The sequence below is a fragment of the Abramis brama genome, assembly GCF_963993115.1.
Source record: "Abramis brama genome assembly, chromosome: 1".
Lineage (NCBI taxonomy): Eukaryota > Metazoa > Chordata > Actinopteri > Cypriniformes > Leuciscidae > Abramis > Abramis brama.
In genome coordinates, this window is record NC_139963.1 from 35,644,102 (window position 1) to 35,661,525 (window position 17,424).

Below are 17,424 nucleotides of genomic sequence, written 5' to 3' on the forward strand. Positions count from 1 at the left end.
ATAAATGCATAAATGTAAGTTTCATACTGGAAACGCTACATTTAAAACTCTCTTAGCAAGTTTAAAAAACATTTGTAAATGTTCCTTGGATGTGTGCAGTAAAACATCACAATCTCCTCACCTGATCCATTACAGATGCAATTAACCCTTCACAATGATTTAAATGGTTAACTAATACACCATAAAATATGAAAAATAACCAACAGACCTGGTGATAAATTGTGTTGAAGTTCAACATAATCTGCTGCTCCTTCTTCTCTAGCTATCTTAAACTGGTATGGATGGACTGAACTGGATGTTCTTGTCTAAGTGCTTTAAATAATGAACTATGATCTTTTAAGTCTGTCATGTTGGTTTTATGGGATTGTAAAATACAGCTAACACAGGATTGGTGGAATCTATCTGCAAATCTTTGGTCATTGCTTTGTGTTGAAACACTTTTCTTTCGTCACTTTACCCTGGTAGTCTTATATATTTTCAATCTTTTATACATTTATTTTCTGTCTAGTTGTGCTTCATCTGACTGTCTACAAGAAGGAGTTCACATGATCAATGTCACAAATTTGGTTAGTGACCTAGAAAAGTGCAGAATATGCAATATATCTGAAATATCACATTTCTTCTTTTTTCCTCCTTTTTTTTGAATGCCAGATTTTTCACATAGTCTCATACTTTTATTCCTTACTGTGTCCAATTCAGTTAAAAAAAAAAAAAAAACACACATTATGAAAGGCACAAATAAGAACAAAAATCTGAATATTATTTATTTGAATGGGTTTTGTCAGGATGTTTTTCATGAACAAAATAATCACTTTTCAATGGCTGACCACAGGTTCTTCCATGACGTTGTGTTAAACACTGCAGTTGTTAACAGAAAAATGTTCTGTTGTGCATGTATCAAATGTTCTGTTGATACTGTAGAGGATCTGAAGACTAGATTTCATTTCTTCACGATCTGAATGACATCCTCGTGTTCCATGATGTGTGTCAGTCCTACTCTCTGAGGACTGTACTTTGTGCTTGTTCCCTATGATCCAAAAAGACAGTAGTTGTTGAAGAAAAGCACATACGGAACAAAAGCAAGACTATGTTTCACTACAGGTGAAGGAGAATCTTACCCAGACAAGTGCGTACTTGAACTGGCTAGCTAATGTCCTGTGGATTCTGTGACACTGGAAGAAGAGGCGCAATCATGAGTTCATACAAGTGATTGACATATACAGAAGTGGCCAAAAGTGAGGTCCGGCCTCGGAAAATTGACACCTTCACACTTTATTCAAATATTGTTAAAAATGTGTTTAAGATTTTGTAAGCTTATTGAGTAGTTGTGCTTGAAGTCAATGTATAAGGCAATGAAACATACCAAATTGTTGGATATAACTTTTGGCAAGGCTGTCATATTAAGAAATTATGAAACAACAAAATATTAAACACTATGTTGTAGTCAAAGTATGCTTTTTCCTGTGAGCTTTTTGTTTTTCTATGCATTTATTATTTATGTATTTTTGCATAATAAAATAAAACCAGTAGCTGTAGTTTCCTTATTTTGTCAGATAAATACCTTAACCAAGTGTAACGTTTTGTTCTTCCATCATATTTAAAAAAAAAAAAAAATTCCTCATATTTTGATGGTTTAATCAAACATTTAGGATCATTAAAAACAAATATCCCCTCCGGATATCACTTTTGGCCACTATAGTATACAGTATATGATGAAGATTTAGTTAGACAGCATATCAAATATAAATACACATATTCAAGTATATTTTTACACAGTGCACAACACTTCATCATCTACAATGCAGTTTTCTAAAATGAATAACTATGAAAATGTTTTGGTTAAAGGTGCACTGAGTGTGTTTTTCCACTGGTTGACCACAGCGTAACGCATAAATAAAGTTGTAGGTGATACAGAGACATACCACATGTTCAACTGATGCTCCTCGTCTCATGATTATAGGGTCACCGAAATCTGGTCGTGCTACACAACAATAAAAAAACGGAGGGTTAGAATTGGAGAACAAAAACACAATAATTATAGAAATTAAAATATCTATACTGTACTGACTTTTATTTTTAACAGGAAATGAACATCAATACACCTCTTCAAAATGAATGCTTTGTAAAAAAAAATAAAAAATACTGTACAGCAAAGAAACATAGCACTTGGTTCAGTTCTTATGGCAATCTCTGAAAGGGAACTTCCCAAATTTATGTTAAGATTTAAATTTAGGAGGAATGCTTTAATACCAAATGTGAGCCTTAATCCGTATCACCTTTTCAAGTGGATGGAAAGCCGCTTCCCCGCCAAAATAAACCAAAATCTGATGCCAAACAGGCTTGGTTTACATTAAAAACTCAAATAAATCATTAATAGATTACAATAATCTAACTCTAATCTCAATTAAAATGCTAAAAAGGAACATTAACTTAATGTATCAATACAAAACAAGCAGCTTTGTCATGATTACAGCAGAAATACTGTAAATAGAAGGAGGCCTTCGAATATGTTGGACATTTCAATATGTTGGCCTTTTGAGTCAAAAAGGCTGAGCAGCACTGCTCTAGTGTGAAAGCCCGCTTAAATTTTAAATGACTAAAATATGAGGACAAAAAGGCACACCTCCTCTCTTCTTGGTGTATATGCAGATCAGAGCCAGGTATTCCCACAACTGCTCAAGGAGGTAATCTAGATTCAGCTTCATGCCACAGCTGATCACTACACTGTTAGGCCTATGGGCCAGACGATCCACTTCCTCTATAGAAATCTGGTCCACTTTGTTGTACACCTGTAACAAGATTAATCATATTCAAATTTGCCAACATGCTGTTAAATCTGAGGAGCTTTGCATTAGGCTGATACTTGAATTGAAATATATACTCACATATAAGCAAGGCATGTACACTCTGTTGCCCACAATGACATCGATAAATTCATCTGGAGTGCTGTCCTCTCTGAACAAAACCTCAGCATTGAAGATTTCTGCAGTCAAGTTAAGGTAGACGTGTCGCTCTTCATTAGAGGAAAATTAAATAAAGTGACTAAACTGGGCAAAAGGATACTGTACTCATGAAGAATGAGCTGAACAAGCTTCTCAGAGCAGTGTGTGAGGGGAACCGTTGAATTGTACGATAAGCCACCACCTTTTTTAGGCTGTGAACAGATTTAAAAAAAAGAAGAATGTTTCAGTATATCTGTGTGTAATCCTATTAGTCTCTAAACAGTAAACATTCTCAGTATTTCAGAAACTTTTTTTTTTTTTCAAAAGGACAATTTCAATTACAGAGTCACATGATCCTTCAGAAATCATTCTAATATGCTGATTTGCTGCTCAAGAAACATTTCTATTACTATCAATGATGATTTTTTTTTTGTAAGGGTTCTTTGATGAAAAGAAAGTTTAAAATGACAGCATTTTTCAGAAATAGAAAAATGTTGTAACATTATGTCTTCACTGTCACTTTTGATTAATACGTCCTTGCTGAAAAAAAGTATAATTTTCTTTCAAAAAAAAAAAGTTACTGGCCACTAATTTTTGAAAAGTTTGGATAATCTGTGACAGCTTGACACTTTTGTCAGTTGCATATTATCAACTTAAATTTTCAACAAAAAAACGTGGTATTTTGGAGAGTGTAAAGTGGACTAAAATTAATGAATGAGACTCTACAAAATATTGACTAAATTTAAAGGACATGTTAGTCAACAGACAAACTGAAACACTGACCTTAAAATAGATATTTGGTTTGGGCCGGTTGAGTCTAATGCCAACAGTTTCAAGTTCTTTTTCCAGAAGTTCCCTGAAGAACAAAACAACAATCATCAAACAGAACAATATATGCAAATATTGCAAACATTCTCCAAAGACTACGGCCTGGTTTCACAGACAGGGCTTAGATTAAGCCAGGATTAAGCCTTAGTTCAATTAGGACATTTAAGTAACCTTTATAAACGTGCCTTAGAAAAAAAACATTACTGGTGTGCGTCTTGAAACAAAACAATGGCTTTAGTTAAAACTGCTCGAACATGCAGTTTAGTCTGGGACTAGGCTTAAAGGCCCACTGAAGCGCCTTGAAACGAGCAGCTTTGTGTGATACATTGACGTAATTTCCACTGAGAGAGGAAGCTAAGGCGGGACATATTGAATGGCCCCTCCCCCTTTTCAAATAGCCAATAGCATTTAGTTTACCTAACAGACTGCGAGTTGTACTTGACAGCACCATGGGAATGAATCCGAGCGCTGATACGTTGGATTCAATAGTAATGTTAGAGGTGTGAATAAATTCTAGCCATTTCATTTTGAAAATGGAATAAAACTCGAGCGTTTGAGCAACCGAACACACATCTCCAACCAATATTGCTCCGTGACGTGACAATGGGAGTGATGTCCGGTTCGTGAACGAATCGTTCTTTTGAACCTTTTTTTTTTTGTGAAACGGTCGAACCAGTTCCCCAAATCGAACTGAATCGTTCAAAACAGAGTCAGCGATGATCCAGTTTTCTAAACTTACTCGCTTTCAGACGTGCCTGACAGTCACTCCGACTTGAAATAAACAATATCCCGGCGTATATGTTACTCCAGTAGCTCTGACAGTTAACTGATGGAACTGATGAGCACGAGCAGCTGACACTGAGCATGCGTTTACCGCCGAACGTACAGTCAAGTACAGCCATGGTCGCTTTGGCCAAGTGGTATTTATAGCATAGGGGGCGGGAGTCGCGGGACACTTTAGATTCTAGAGAGCATTTGATTGGACAGAAGATGTGATGAGAAGCTGAAGTCCGCAGTGACGTCATAAAAATCTGTGATCCATTTTAGCGCAAGTAAGAGATTGTACGTTTTGAATGCTTATATCTCCTAAATGCGAATTTTGTCATTGTTTTGGAACACACCAGCTTATTTATAACATTAAGGCTAACATATTCATCCTAAGAGCTAAAAAAAAAAATTGTAATTTTGATTTCAGAGGGCCTTTAAGTCTTGTCTGTGACACCAGGGGTAAATATTTCAACTCACCTCTGAACCTCTCCTTTAGTTGCATCCAACATCATGATGACCACATCTGCAGTTCTGGCCACAGCAATGACCTGTCTACCCCTGCCCTTACCTTTCAAACAAAGATTCATGAATTTAAACACATGTTAAAATATGTTACACATAAAAATGTACATTACAAAAGAAAATACCTTGTGCAGCCCCCTCAATGATACCAGGCAAATCCAGCAGCTGTATGTTGGCACCTTTGTACTAGAATTGAATTTTTAACAAATTAAATTAAACCAATATCATGTCAGATATACATGTTTATGGTATTATATCATACTATTGTAATTACTATAATATCAATAGTAATGATATAAGCAGAAAGAAGATAAAAACAAAAACAGAGAGGAAAGAGAAATATTTTAACATAAATGATACCTCAATGACACCTGGAATGCAGGTCAAGGTGGTGAACTCATATGAAGCCGCTTCACTTGCTGTTGATGTCATTAAACTGAGAAAAGTAGACTACAAAAACACCATCAATTAGAGCATGTCTCGTCCATCAGAAATATGGCACAGCTGGTGTCATTGTTACCTTGCCAACTGAGGGGAATCCAATCAGAGCCACTCTAGCATCGCCAGATTTCATAACATCGAAGCCCTCACCTTTGGCTCCAGCTGATTTTGAGGGCTCCAGAAGCTGGGCTCTGTACTTGGCTAACTTGGCTTTCAATAAACCCAGATGGTATTCAGTTGCTGCAAAACAAGTTGGGAAATAATCAGGATTTAATTGATGAAATAAACAGACACAAAGCATCAAAAGGCCCATTGGACATTTAGACCAGGGTCTCTTGACTTACCTTTATTCTTCTGTGTTCGAGAGATTTCTCTCTCTATCTCCGCTATCTTTTCCAGAATCCCCATTGTCAATGAAGTGTGATATGTTTCCTAATGTGAAGCCTGTGAACATTACAGTAGCATGAAATAAAGCATGTCCATCTGCTCTCTAGCTACGTTGTCAGTAGTAAGCTAAGCTAGTAGGCACTTATATCAAACTTATCAAACACTGTTGCAGATTGATATGTGATGTCATACAAATATCATATCAAATGGCTACTTATACAAAGTCAACACTTCATAAAGTATTAGACGCTGTCACTCGTGTATTTAAAGAAGTAAATGCTGTGATAATTACAGTTTTAGGCAGCCCGAACTCTGCGGCATGGACTGCTGGTGACGTCACCACTCGCTGGTGGACACAGTGCTGCACAGAAAGTGCTCCGGTGTGAAACTAATTCTATAATGTTTAAATCCTGAACTTTTTTTTTTTTTCATATGTCAGTTATATTTTACCCGCTGTTGCCATACTGTTGATAATTTACTCAAGACCAACATATGTTTGACAACAAACGTTCCTATCAATCATGCATAACAGTGGTTGGAATTCAATTCTGACTCATTCCTGCGAATCGGTTCATTCGAACAGTCGTTTCACAAAACCGATTTAGTGATTATTTCACGTAGGCATGAAATTACTTCGGACTACTTTAGTCCCTTACATACCGTTGTGGAATAATGTTCTAGTAAAGCCAGGTGAAGGCACATATCGTCGTTCATGAACAATTCAGTTTGCTCATTGAGAAGAACCGACTGAACGATTCGCTCACATGGGAAGTACACAAGGTTGCCAAGTCCGCGGTTTCCCCACGCAAATATTTTAAACTGTTGCCACGGATTTATTTTCCTCCATGGTTAAAGGTTTGACAAATGATTATATTGAAATATTTGACTCTACCCAGTATAAAACTGTGCTAGACTGGTAGGGAGAAAAAATTATGACAAGGAGGACCAAGATGGAGAATATAGCATTAGAACAAGATCTTAAAACTGGAAATAGTTTGTTATTTAAATAGCTAACAAATAAAGGATAACTACCTCCACCGAAGTATTTTGTTCACCAGCTGTCAATCTTAAGGTAAGATAATTTTATTTATGAAAACACACTGTGTTTATAATTTGTTTTCCAGCTGAAAAAAGATGTAATGCACAACAATGACTGTGTAAACGATGTATTTTGGGGTGTGTGAGTGGCATGTTTTAATGGAATAGTTCACCCAAAAATGAAAATTCTGTCATCATTTACTCACCCTCAAGTTGTTCCAAACTTGTATGAGTTTCTTTCTTCCAGACAGTTTATGGCACACATTGACGTAGGGAAAAAATACTATGAAGTCAATGGCTACCGTCAACTGTTTGGTTACCAACATTCTTTAAAATATCTTCTTTTGTGTTTAACAGAAGAAAGAAACGTATACAGGTTTGGAACAACTTGAGGGTAAGTAAATGATGACAGTTTTCATTTTTTGGTGAACTATCCCTTTAAGACTAGTTTTGATTGGGCTGAGTTTATCACGGAGATCTGGCAACCCTGGTACTACATAACACATCGTGCGAATTTAAATATGGCAGCCGCTGCCGGGTCGCGATCTTCCACGCAAAATAACGCTGGTATGGAGGGTTTCTCTTTCCCCGTGGTTGACAGACCACCTGGGGACAGTACGAGTAAAGACCCGACCACTACCGGAGAACCGAAAAAGAAACCGTGCCGAGCTTGTACGGATTTTAAATCATGGATGAAGTTGCAGAAGCAGACGTCCTCAGTCTCAGTGCAGGTGACAGTGAAACTACAATTTTGAATGAGAATCAGGAGTAAAACATCTGTGTAACGTTAAACAAAATAGATGACAACTAAACACATGCATCCTTTGCTGAACTTATATCGACTTGTCAGTACAGTTGTATTGTACTAAAGGTTTGGATTTTTTACATTTCAGAATTAGGCTACATTTTAATCTTTCACCTCTTGCACTATAGTTTTACTATAGTAACACTAAATTTAGTAATAACTATGGTATATGTTGTGGTGGCAAGCAAAATTCTATCACTGAATATGAGACAAACATTTCCAATTGTCTTTGAGGTTTATTTTCTTGCTAGACACAGAGTGTGACAGTGAGGGAAGGGCATCCTTCCTCTTTTATAGTCTGGACTCCCAGAGTGTTATCTTTCTAGGCCCAATGATGGTATTTTCAACCATATGTGGAACATACTTAAATATTGTAGATTCATAATAAAAAATCTATTTGGGGGACTAATGGAATCAAATTTTAATACAATTATAGTATTAGTAGCCAACACTCTAAATATGTTGGCTACTATAATAAGTAAATTCAAGATTTTTTGCAGTGGTTCTCAACCAGTGGGCCTCAGTAAACTAGGAGTTGCAGGATGACTTTAAAGCATTTACGTTAATTAATCATTATTAATATGATAATAATAATGTAATAAAATATAATAATAAGTTATATGTAAAATAACCTAACAATAATTTACATTAAACTGCTTAAGATTTAAACTGAAATCATATTTCTATTTTATCCCCACTGTAACTATTGTTTTTAATGAGGAAATACAGTGTTTAAAACTTCTGGAATCACAAAATGAACTGTGGTTAATTGATTTAATATATCAGTACTCTCAGTTTCTTTTAATAAAAGTAGTTTGAAAACAAGCAGATTAATTACAGCAGAAGTATTTGAGCCTATGAGAGAGGGTGTGAATAGGATGCCTTTGAATATTGCGTTCAACATCAGAGGGCCTTTGTGTCTAGGTTTGAGAACCATTGTTTTATAGGAACCAGTTACACTGAACTAACTGGTAGAAGAAGCCAGTCATGGTTATAGTCAGTGTTGGGGAAAGTTCGCATTGAAAAGTAATGCATTACAATATTGCGTTACTCCCTTAAAAAGTAACTAATTGCGTTACTTAGTTACTTTTTTTTTAGAAAAGTAATGCGTTAAGTTACTTTTGCGTTACTTTTTTCACCTGGGCTGGGCTTGTTTTGTTTTTTTTATAACAAAAAAGTTATATTTTTGGGCAAATGTAAAGACCCTTTCACACCAAAAGTGAAATAATAAGCCTCAGGCTGAAGGAAATGCAAATTCACGGTTGTACAGTAGAGGGCGCAGTTCAAACAAACATTTCAGCTGTGCTGCCAATCTGGATTGTAGAAGAACAGGATGCAGGAGAAAAGTTTAACACTTATTTTACCAATAAGAAACTAAAAAATAATTTTTGCTTATGGTTTAACTGAATCATTGAAGGTCAGAAGCAAGTACATTGGTCAATAAGGTAAGATTAAATGCATAAAAATGTATGTTTTATTTAACATATTTAGTTATTGGAGGTTTGCATTGCATTTTGAGGAATATTGAATTTTTTTTGTGCAAGTGAGATGAGTAAATCAACGCTCACATTTAGTCTAGAACTACAATAACCATCATGTTTACACACAACGCCTCTGCACTTCGATTTGTCTCAACATGGGGTCAAGAGAGCTGTCAGTCAATAGATAGGAAAACAAGGTAACTAGCGTTACTTATTTGAAAAAGTAACTCTGATATTTTGTTGTAAATTTTAAAAGTAATTCCTTTACTAGTTACTTGAAAAAGTAATCTGATTATGTAACTCAAGTTACTTGTAATGAGTTACCCCCAACAATGGTTATAGTTACTAGTCAAGAGCTATAGTTTAGCTGCCAGAGCAACGCAAAAATGTTGTGCTACAACAGTTGCTATTGTTTGCAGTAAACAATCATATGATATTTGAACAGGAGAGCAGGGCGGTGGAGGAAACTAAGCCTGTTGAATGCCCTCTGGACAGAGAGGAGCTGGGCAGGAGCTCATGGTCTTTTCTTCACACGATGGCTGCATATTATCCCGATACACCGACCACAGAACAACAGGGGGAGATGACACAGTTCATCAACCTCTTCTCAAAGGTTTTCCCGTGTGATGAATGCGCAGAGGACCTGAGATCAAGGTTGTGGTTTTCATGTTTGTCCTCTACCATTTTATAGCAGAAGCATTGCAGTGTTCACATTTATGTTTGGTAGCATATGTTTCAATGATCTTGTCTCTTATCAGATTGAAAACAAATCAACCAGACACTAACAGCCGGCACAACCTCTCACAGTGGCTGTGTCGCCTCCATAATGACATCAACATCCGGTTAGGCAAGCCGGAGTTTGACTGCAGCAGGGTGGATGAGCGATGGCGGGACGGCTGGAAAGATGGTTCTTGTGACTGAAATTAACATGAGCTAAAAGACGTTGCATACTGATTCTGAGGATATTAAACATATACATATTGACTTTGCACTTAAATTTTGAACTCTGTTCAACAGCTGGAAATAAAAATGTTCTGTTTGTTTAGAGCAGTGGTTCTCAACCTTTTTGACTCCAAGGCCCCTCAATGTCAAAGACTAAATTTGGACCCCCTATATTTCTGATACTTTTGCTATAATGACAAAGCTGCTTATTTTCAAAGTTTTTATTTACAGAAACTTGGAGTGGCAACATATGAACATAATTATAAATAATTAAATTAATTAAATGCCATAATACCGATAACTGAGTGTTCTTCATGGTTTACACTTTTTTTTATTACCAGTGTATTTACATGACTTTTCTCATTTGTCATTTCAGGGTTTTTATTTACTCACAAATAGCAATTTCTACTTAAAATATTAGATCTAGTCTTATATACATTTGTTTATATACATTTTTGTGAACCTAACCTGTTGTGATAGTCAAAACAATGTCATGCCAAAGGCTCTGTATGAAACAAAACAAAAATATGCTGAAGAACATTAGGGTAAAACAACACTAGACCCTATTGACAAAATATTCTGCATGCCTCCTAAAATGTTCCATTTGGCCTGCTAATGGGTGAAGCTGAACAGCCCCTATGAAGTTAGCAGACCCAATCATAAGAAATAACAAGTGACTGGTGGAATTTTGAAAATCCAAATGAATAGACATTAAAGCAAAATAAATAAGGATCGAAATTATATTATATTTCATTAAATATAATATAATGAAAGAAAAAGAATTACACAAATAAATAAAATAATAGTGTATATAACTAAATTACAAGGGGTGATAGAAAGCTACAAGGCACTTAACTCATGGAAAAAATTGGCTACTGTAATAGCTTTTTCATTTTAGAGAGCACAGGGGGGTGAAGCAAGAATTTTAAGCTCATTTACAAAATGAGGATAGGAGGAGGGGGAGGAGGGAGGAGGGGGGGGTAAAATGCTTATATTGAAATATTTTACCCTTCCCAATATAAAACTGCGCTAGACTGGAAGGGAGAAGAAATGTATTACAAGGACCAAGATAGAGAATATAGTAGCATTAGAATAAGATCTTAAAGCTGTAAATAGTTCGTTTTCAAATAGAATGACACACAATCATTAAGAAAATCTACATTTATGAATGAAGAATTTAGCAAGTCCGAAAATGTTGTTAACCAGATAGTGCTGTGTACAATGTTTCTTGAGCACACCAAATTTAACTTGTTCATAGCTAAAGGGGTTGACATGGATGTCGATGTGGTACATTTTGCTGTACAACTGAGAACAGAATAACTTACAGTCAAATTTCAGTTTCAATGTCATTCTCATAAAAAAGAGTTTTCCCCCAATATCAAATTTTGACCTAGCTATAAGTAATTTCTTTGGATGGATATATGTCATTAATTATTTTAAAATGGAAGTTCTTTAGGGGTAATTGGAAAAGTATAGGTAACCCATTCTTATCTCCTTCAAATCAAAATCTTTAAAATAATTTAGTGTCATCTGAGCTGATTTGGTAGAAGTCTATCAATGTAGACACTTCTAATATGCATGTTGTTACATAAAAGATCTCTAATAGAAACAGGGATGGGAGAGGGATGTCACATAGTGTGCAAGAATAGCAATATCACCATGTTTTGAGGTATGGCACTTACAACTGTGTAAAAAACCAGGATGGCATGTTTTAAACAGAAATCATTGTAATTGAGAATATTACCATAACTGTCCATCATACAGTAAAGACAAAAATATTATATTTAAACCAGTTTTCATAATACAAAGGCTTATTACGGAGTAGACAATAAAAAACATTATTCCAAATACAAGTCTTGTAAGGACTGAAGTTATGAGAAAATGCTAATGAGGACTTGCTGATGAAAGACAGATAAGAGGTTGGACGACTCGAAATCACACTTAATTCTAAACCACCCACTTTCCCAAACACCGAAGAGAAGACGATCAGTAGATGTTGCTGTTGAGAATGTAACAGAATCAGAGAGATTGCGCACGCCTCTGACAGTGTGTGTGTGTGTGTGTGTGTGTGTGTGTGTGTGTGTGTGTGTGTTGTTTGCCTACCTCGACCAAGAGCCCAGAGCCTGAATAACAGTAGGAGGAAAATGGACGGAGTGGGTTCATTTGGTGCTGGGAGAGCCGGGGCTGCTTTCGACCCTTTTGCCTTTATTCAGCAGCCGCAGACCATCCTTAGAATATTATCATGGGTAAGACATTTATTTACCAACAGATAATCATGTCAGCCTAGAGGAGACAAATGCAGTCTGTGAGAATAACCCAGAGCATATCATAATTATAACGTTTTCATCACACGCTCATTTAATAATTTAACGAGGTCAATGGGAAATATGACGCTCGTATAGATATGCGTTTATTTGAGACAGGTAAGATTATTTGTCGTTTATATTGCAAATTTTGACGTGTTGATGTCACGAAGCGTTTTTGCCTCTGATGACGAGATTACTCATGTGATTCCTTCTAGAATAATAACATATAGAAGCATGAATATAGCCTAAATACACGCGCTTATTCTTGAATAATTTGTGTTGTTTCGTTTATTACTGTGAGATGAATTCGTTTATAATAGCATTATATTATTATATTTATCAATAGGCCTATTATCACGTAGACGTGACTTCATATAGGCTATATAGGCTATACCTGCTATAGCCTATGTATAAAGCCTGAATTGATGAACGTTTCTCTTTGATGCAATATAGGTTTTTCTTTTCTTTCTTTTTTTCATTTCTTTTTTTTTTCAGTAAGAGCATCACTATAGTGTATCAAAAATATAAGCGAGTGTCTCATTTTGAGCATTAATGTTGCTCAGAAATGCTGTTAGATAGGCAGCCCACAAGGTTTTGATCCGCACAGTCTGCTTCTATATGACCGGCTCCTCGATTCTGATTGGTTGTGGCTTTACTATACGCTCATGTACTGTTACTTCCATTTCTGCATCAGACAAACACATCACGTGGATTATGGCTTTGTGCAATAAAATTCTCTTTCAGTCAAAGTTTTTTTTTTTTTTCGTGTAAATTAGGTGTTAGCCTATATAAATATTTTCAGAAATAAAAGATTTCATACTGAACAATAGTTTAAGGACATTTTGTCCTACAAATGGAAAATACTGATTTAGAACATTTACAGTAGGCCTACATAATATTCATTGAATTGCACTGATATGGTCATACAGTGGATATTATGACATTATGACTGTGTAAGTTTATCTTTCTGTTTCATTTTGTAATTGAGACATTTAAAAAAGATAGACACTATATAATTGCTTTAAATAAGAACATTAGCTAACATTACTACATCATATAATGCTTATCGTTAGTAAGTTTGAAATCGTTTAATAGTTAGAAATGTAATGAAAAATGTATATATATGTATATACATATATACCACAGACCCAAGGTAATCTGGGAGTTAAAAAAATGTGTCCATTTTATCAACATCAAGATTTTAGTTAAAATGTAGCCTATGTATAATTTATTATGCAGAAATGAAAATGTGTATATTTTAGTTGTTGTAACATGGTCACCATTTTAATTTTAAATAAAGTTGTTTTGGTTAGTACATTTTTAAAAGTACAAATATAGTATAATTCTACAAAAATTATAAAAATGTTGTTATAATTTTAGATGAAGTATAACTTGACAGTGTAGGAAGCCTCTGTCTCTGCTTGCCATTTCATATCAACTGCCTTTACGCAATAGTATTTAATGTAATAGTTTTAAATGTTTAATGTCATTTACAAAGGGTTTTAACAGCATTATAATAAAAACAAATGATTAAGTCATGCGTATCTTTTCCCCTGCAGATCTTCTCAATAGTGGTGTTCGGATCCATAATTAACGAAGGCTACGTCAACCACGGCAGCGAGAGGCTCTATTGTGTTTTCAACAAGAACAACGATGCCTGCAACTATGGAACCACCATTGGGTTCATAGCATTTCTAGCCTGCATTTTCTTCATTATCCTTGACGTGAAGTTCCAACAAATCAGCAGTATTAAAGACAGAAAGAAGGCAGTGATGCTGGACATTGGATTTTCAGGTAAACAATGAGAGCAAGTCCAAACAGACTCAGACTCTCTATGACTGCATGTTATTTTTAAGCTGTGAAATATTCATGGGGTCTGGCAATGATTCATAATCTCCACAGAAGTACTGTATTGCCTTCGGACATTGTCACTTTTATTTGTGATTTTGTCTTTTTATGTAAACATGGGGCAGTATAGTAAACTATATTGTCATTAGTCTAATATTATTTTGTACATGATTACAGGTTTCTGGGCATTTTTGTGGTTTGTTTGTTTCTGCTTCTTGGCCAACCAATGGCAACGCACCACCTCAGATGAGCTGCCATTAAATCAGGGAGCGGATGCTGCCAGAGCTGCCATAACCTTTTCCTTCTTCTCCATCTTCACCTGGGTAAATGAGAAAACGGAAATGAACACACATTTTACTGTCATTTTACTGTGATTTCTTGCAGAACACCAATCCATTTTGGGTTCATGAGTACTTGAGGAAGTTGTTAAATCATGACCTATCTCATCGACATTAGCTTGCTCTACATACTGGTTTCAGCCCTCAGGGGATTTGGGAACATGTAATAGAATTACTTCCTTTTCCCTGGCCATGAATGAGGATAAGAATAGTGTTTGGTGGTGTGTCCTGATGTGAGAGAAGCAGTGAAAGACATTGGCTATTTCTTACAGTAACTGAACAAGAGTGAAATGTTTATCTTGTGTATATATATATATATATATATATATATATATATATATATATATATATATGAAGAGTTCAGATGCAAAAGCCTCTAAGTGCCATCTGAAATTTTCTTCTAGAATGATCATTTTTTATCAAGCTTGTATATTTAAGTTCAGTAATTTCACTTAAATGGCAATGAAAATTACCTATTAATTGCCACTTAAGTGAAATTACTGAACTTAAATATACAAGCTTGATAAAAATGATCATTCTAGAAGAAAATTTCAGATGGCACTTAGAGGCTTTTGCATCTGAACTCATATTCATAGAATATATAGTGTGTATATATTCATATATATACACACTGTAAATGTTTAATTAATATTTCTTGCAAGACGTCGTACAAGGACCTGCAAATGTTGTTTTGATAATACTTTGATGTTTCAGCATCATTGTATAAAATTATGATTAATAAGTTATGACAACATTATGTTTTTACATTGCTTTAACTCATCAAAATAAGTTAAGCAATTTTTGACTTTTTATATAAGTTATACAAGATTCTATTCATTTTTAAAGTCAGTTTAATGTAATTTAAGTTGAAATGACTTAAAGGAGCCGTATGTAAGATTGTGGCCAAAACTGGTACTGCAATCACTTTCAAATTACTGTAGAGCGGTGTATCCCCTCCCCCTCCCCCTGACTCGAGGTTGCCAGATAGGCTGCAGGATCCAGCAGGAACGTTTGAAGCTGCAGCTGTGGTAACTAGAGCAGAGCTGGCAACCCGGATGCCGAAACACTACATGACTTCGTGATTGGTAGATAGGTGGAGGGTGGCGCTTCAGGCCAAAACACAACATGACAACATCAACATCAGTTGAGGGCTGCAACTTCACTTTTAAATGACAATATCCTGGCTGGACTACTGTTGTCAGTGATATAAGTATTTGAAATGAACATGATTTCTTAATGTCTAGTGACATATCAGGGCCATTTTATGATTAATTGAAATACGTTTCTTACATACAGCTCCTTTAAACATCTAAGTTGATTGTACTTAAAAATTTAAGGCAGCAACTTTTTTTTACAGTGATGTTGCTAAGGATACAAATTTAGCCCAAAATACAAAACTAAATGCCAAGTACTAGAATAATTTGTCACCAATATTTCTGTAGTGCTTTGAGAACAGGAAAAGTGGTCAGAGTTGAGAGTAGTTATTTTTAAAGAGAGTTTGATAGTAATCTGTGACTTTCAGTTGCTTTCTCTTTGTATTTCAGGCTGGTTCGACTGTAAGAGCGGTGCAGAAGTATCTGCTAGGGACCGATATGACCCTGTTCACAACAGAGCACATCGATGGCAACCCTCCTGTCCAGCCCTACCCCACCGTCACAAGCACCGAGCCTGACGACACATACCAGAGCCCACCCTTCACTGAAAACCTGGACCCCACCGGCCAAACCTACCAGGTGCCAATTTACTGAAACGCTGCCGAGCAAGAGTCCATGTGCGATGTCATTGGTCTATCATTGTGGATGACTGGCACTGCTCTTCAAACTGAAGTGGTGTGACAATGTTCATAGGTAGTACCGTTCTGTGAACTTCTGTACGAGAATATGTTGATTGTGATTTCTCTTTCATTTGGAATATTACGTGTTAATTTATCAGCTGGAATGAAACTGATTGAAGGGTATCAGTGTTGTATAAAAATGAAAAAGGTTACGTTGCATGTATTATATTTAGAGAGCTATAAAGTGCCATGCATCCTAAACAATAACTTATATATTCAGTTTCCATAATGTTGGGTACTGTATATAAAGTGCAATATCTGAAATATGGAATCACCAAACGTTTGACACGTTCTCCAACTAAAAGCTTACGAGGGGTGGTCTTCCTAAAAGAGGGTGGAGTTTCGCTGTAGATAAGGGTGTCTTCTTAGGTGTGTAAAAATGATGTTGATTCAATGTTTGATTCCGTGAACCCTCTAAACCTGTTGAGAAAAGGCAAGATTGTTTTTGTTTTTTTTGCGTGGATTTCGAACAAAAAGTTATCATTTTATTTTTATCAGAGCCACGATTAGTTGCATTTTAAAAGTGAGGAATACAACTATATAGTTATGTAAAATGTTTAATTGGCATTTAAAAGAAAAATGTTATAAATGATTTTACAAACTTGGACAATGACACCAATTGGTATGCAAGTAAATTTGAATAGACTACAAAATTAATATTTTTATTCATCAAGGACACATTAGATTGATCAAAAATGACAATGTTGATAAAAATTCTATTTCAAATTATGTGCTGCTGTTTTGAACTTTCTATACTTCTAAAATTCACAAATATTAAGCAGCATAACTGTTTTCAACATTGATGATAATCATAAATGTTTCTTGAGCAGCAAATCATCATATTAGAATGATTTCTGAAGGATCATGTGACACTGAAGACTGGAGTAATGATGCTGAAAATTCAGCTTTGCCGTCACAGGAATAAATTACATTTTAAAATATAT

General features: G+C 35.4%; 3 protein-coding genes across 3 annotated transcripts; 2 read left to right on the forward strand and 1 right to left on the reverse strand.

Moving 5' to 3' along the window:
- Positions 1-739: 739 nt before the first annotated feature.
- drg2 (developmentally regulated GTP binding protein 2) lies at positions 740-6,249 on the reverse strand. The gene is made up of 13 exons (XM_084110718.1): positions 6,181-6,249; positions 5,846-5,945; positions 5,581-5,741; positions 5,421-5,510; positions 5,186-5,246; positions 5,016-5,106; positions 3,726-3,798; positions 3,064-3,154; positions 2,886-2,983; positions 2,624-2,789; positions 1,923-1,981; positions 1,119-1,172; positions 740-1,027 (listed from the first exon to the last, which is right to left on the reverse strand). Exons 2-13 carry the CDS (start codon positions 5,907-5,909, stop codon positions 941-943), a joined length of 1,095 nt encoding a protein of 364 aa, XP_083966844.1. The 5' UTR covers positions 5,910-5,945; positions 6,181-6,249; the 3' UTR covers positions 740-940.
- A 1,178-nt stretch (positions 6,250-7,427) lies between these two features.
- gfer (growth factor, augmenter of liver regeneration (ERV1 homolog, S. cerevisiae)) lies at positions 7,428-10,453 on the forward strand. Its single transcript, XM_084131953.1, has 3 exons — positions 7,428-7,657; positions 9,658-9,866; positions 9,971-10,453. Exons 1-3 carry the CDS (start codon positions 7,448-7,450, stop codon positions 10,131-10,133), a joined length of 582 nt encoding a protein of 193 aa, XP_083988079.1. The 5' UTR covers positions 7,428-7,447; the 3' UTR covers positions 10,134-10,453.
- A 1,755-nt stretch (positions 10,454-12,208) lies between these two features.
- On the forward strand, positions 12,209-16,615 carry syngr3a (synaptogyrin 3a). The gene is made up of 4 exons (XM_084086827.1): positions 12,209-12,400; positions 14,020-14,254; positions 14,486-14,631; positions 16,191-16,615. The coding sequence occupies exons 1-4, from the start codon at positions 12,299-12,301 to the stop codon at positions 16,392-16,394; spliced, it is 687 nt and encodes a 228-aa protein (XP_083942953.1). The 5' UTR covers positions 12,209-12,298; the 3' UTR covers positions 16,395-16,615.
- The last annotated feature ends 809 nt before the right edge of the window (positions 16,616-17,424 follow it).

Bases quoted from the DNA above. Each gene is read 5' to 3' on its own strand.
- drg2 (XM_084110718.1), bottom strand. From the start codon at position 5,909: ATGGGGATTCTGGAAAAGATAGCGGAGATAGAGAGAGAAATCTCTCGA. The intron at 5,107-5,185 runs GTATTTTCTTTT...TTTGTTTGAAAG, and splicing joins CATTGAGGGGGCTGCACAAG to GTAAGGGCAGGGGTAGACAG. The intron at 1,028-1,118 runs GTAAGATTCTCC...TTTGGATCATAG, and splicing joins TCAAGTACGCACTTGTCTGG to GGAACAAGCACAAAGTACAG.
- gfer (XM_084131953.1), top strand. From the start codon at position 7,448: ATGGCAGCCGCTGCCGGGTCGCGATCTTCCACGCAAAATAACGCTGGT. The intron at 7,658-9,657 runs GTGACAGTGAAA...ATATTTGAACAG, and splicing joins CGTCCTCAGTCTCAGTGCAG to GAGAGCAGGGCGGTGGAGGA. The intron at 9,867-9,970 runs GTTGTGGTTTTC...GTCTCTTATCAG, and splicing joins GCAGAGGACCTGAGATCAAG to ATTGAAAACAAATCAACCAG.
- syngr3a (XM_084086827.1), top strand. From the start codon at position 12,299: ATGGACGGAGTGGGTTCATTTGGTGCTGGGAGAGCCGGGGCTGCTTTC. The intron at 12,401-14,019 runs GTAAGACATTTA...TTTCCCCTGCAG, and splicing joins TCCTTAGAATATTATCATGG to ATCTTCTCAATAGTGGTGTT. The intron at 14,632-16,190 runs GTAAATGAGAAA...TTTGTATTTCAG, and splicing joins TCTTCTCCATCTTCACCTGG to GCTGGTTCGACTGTAAGAGC.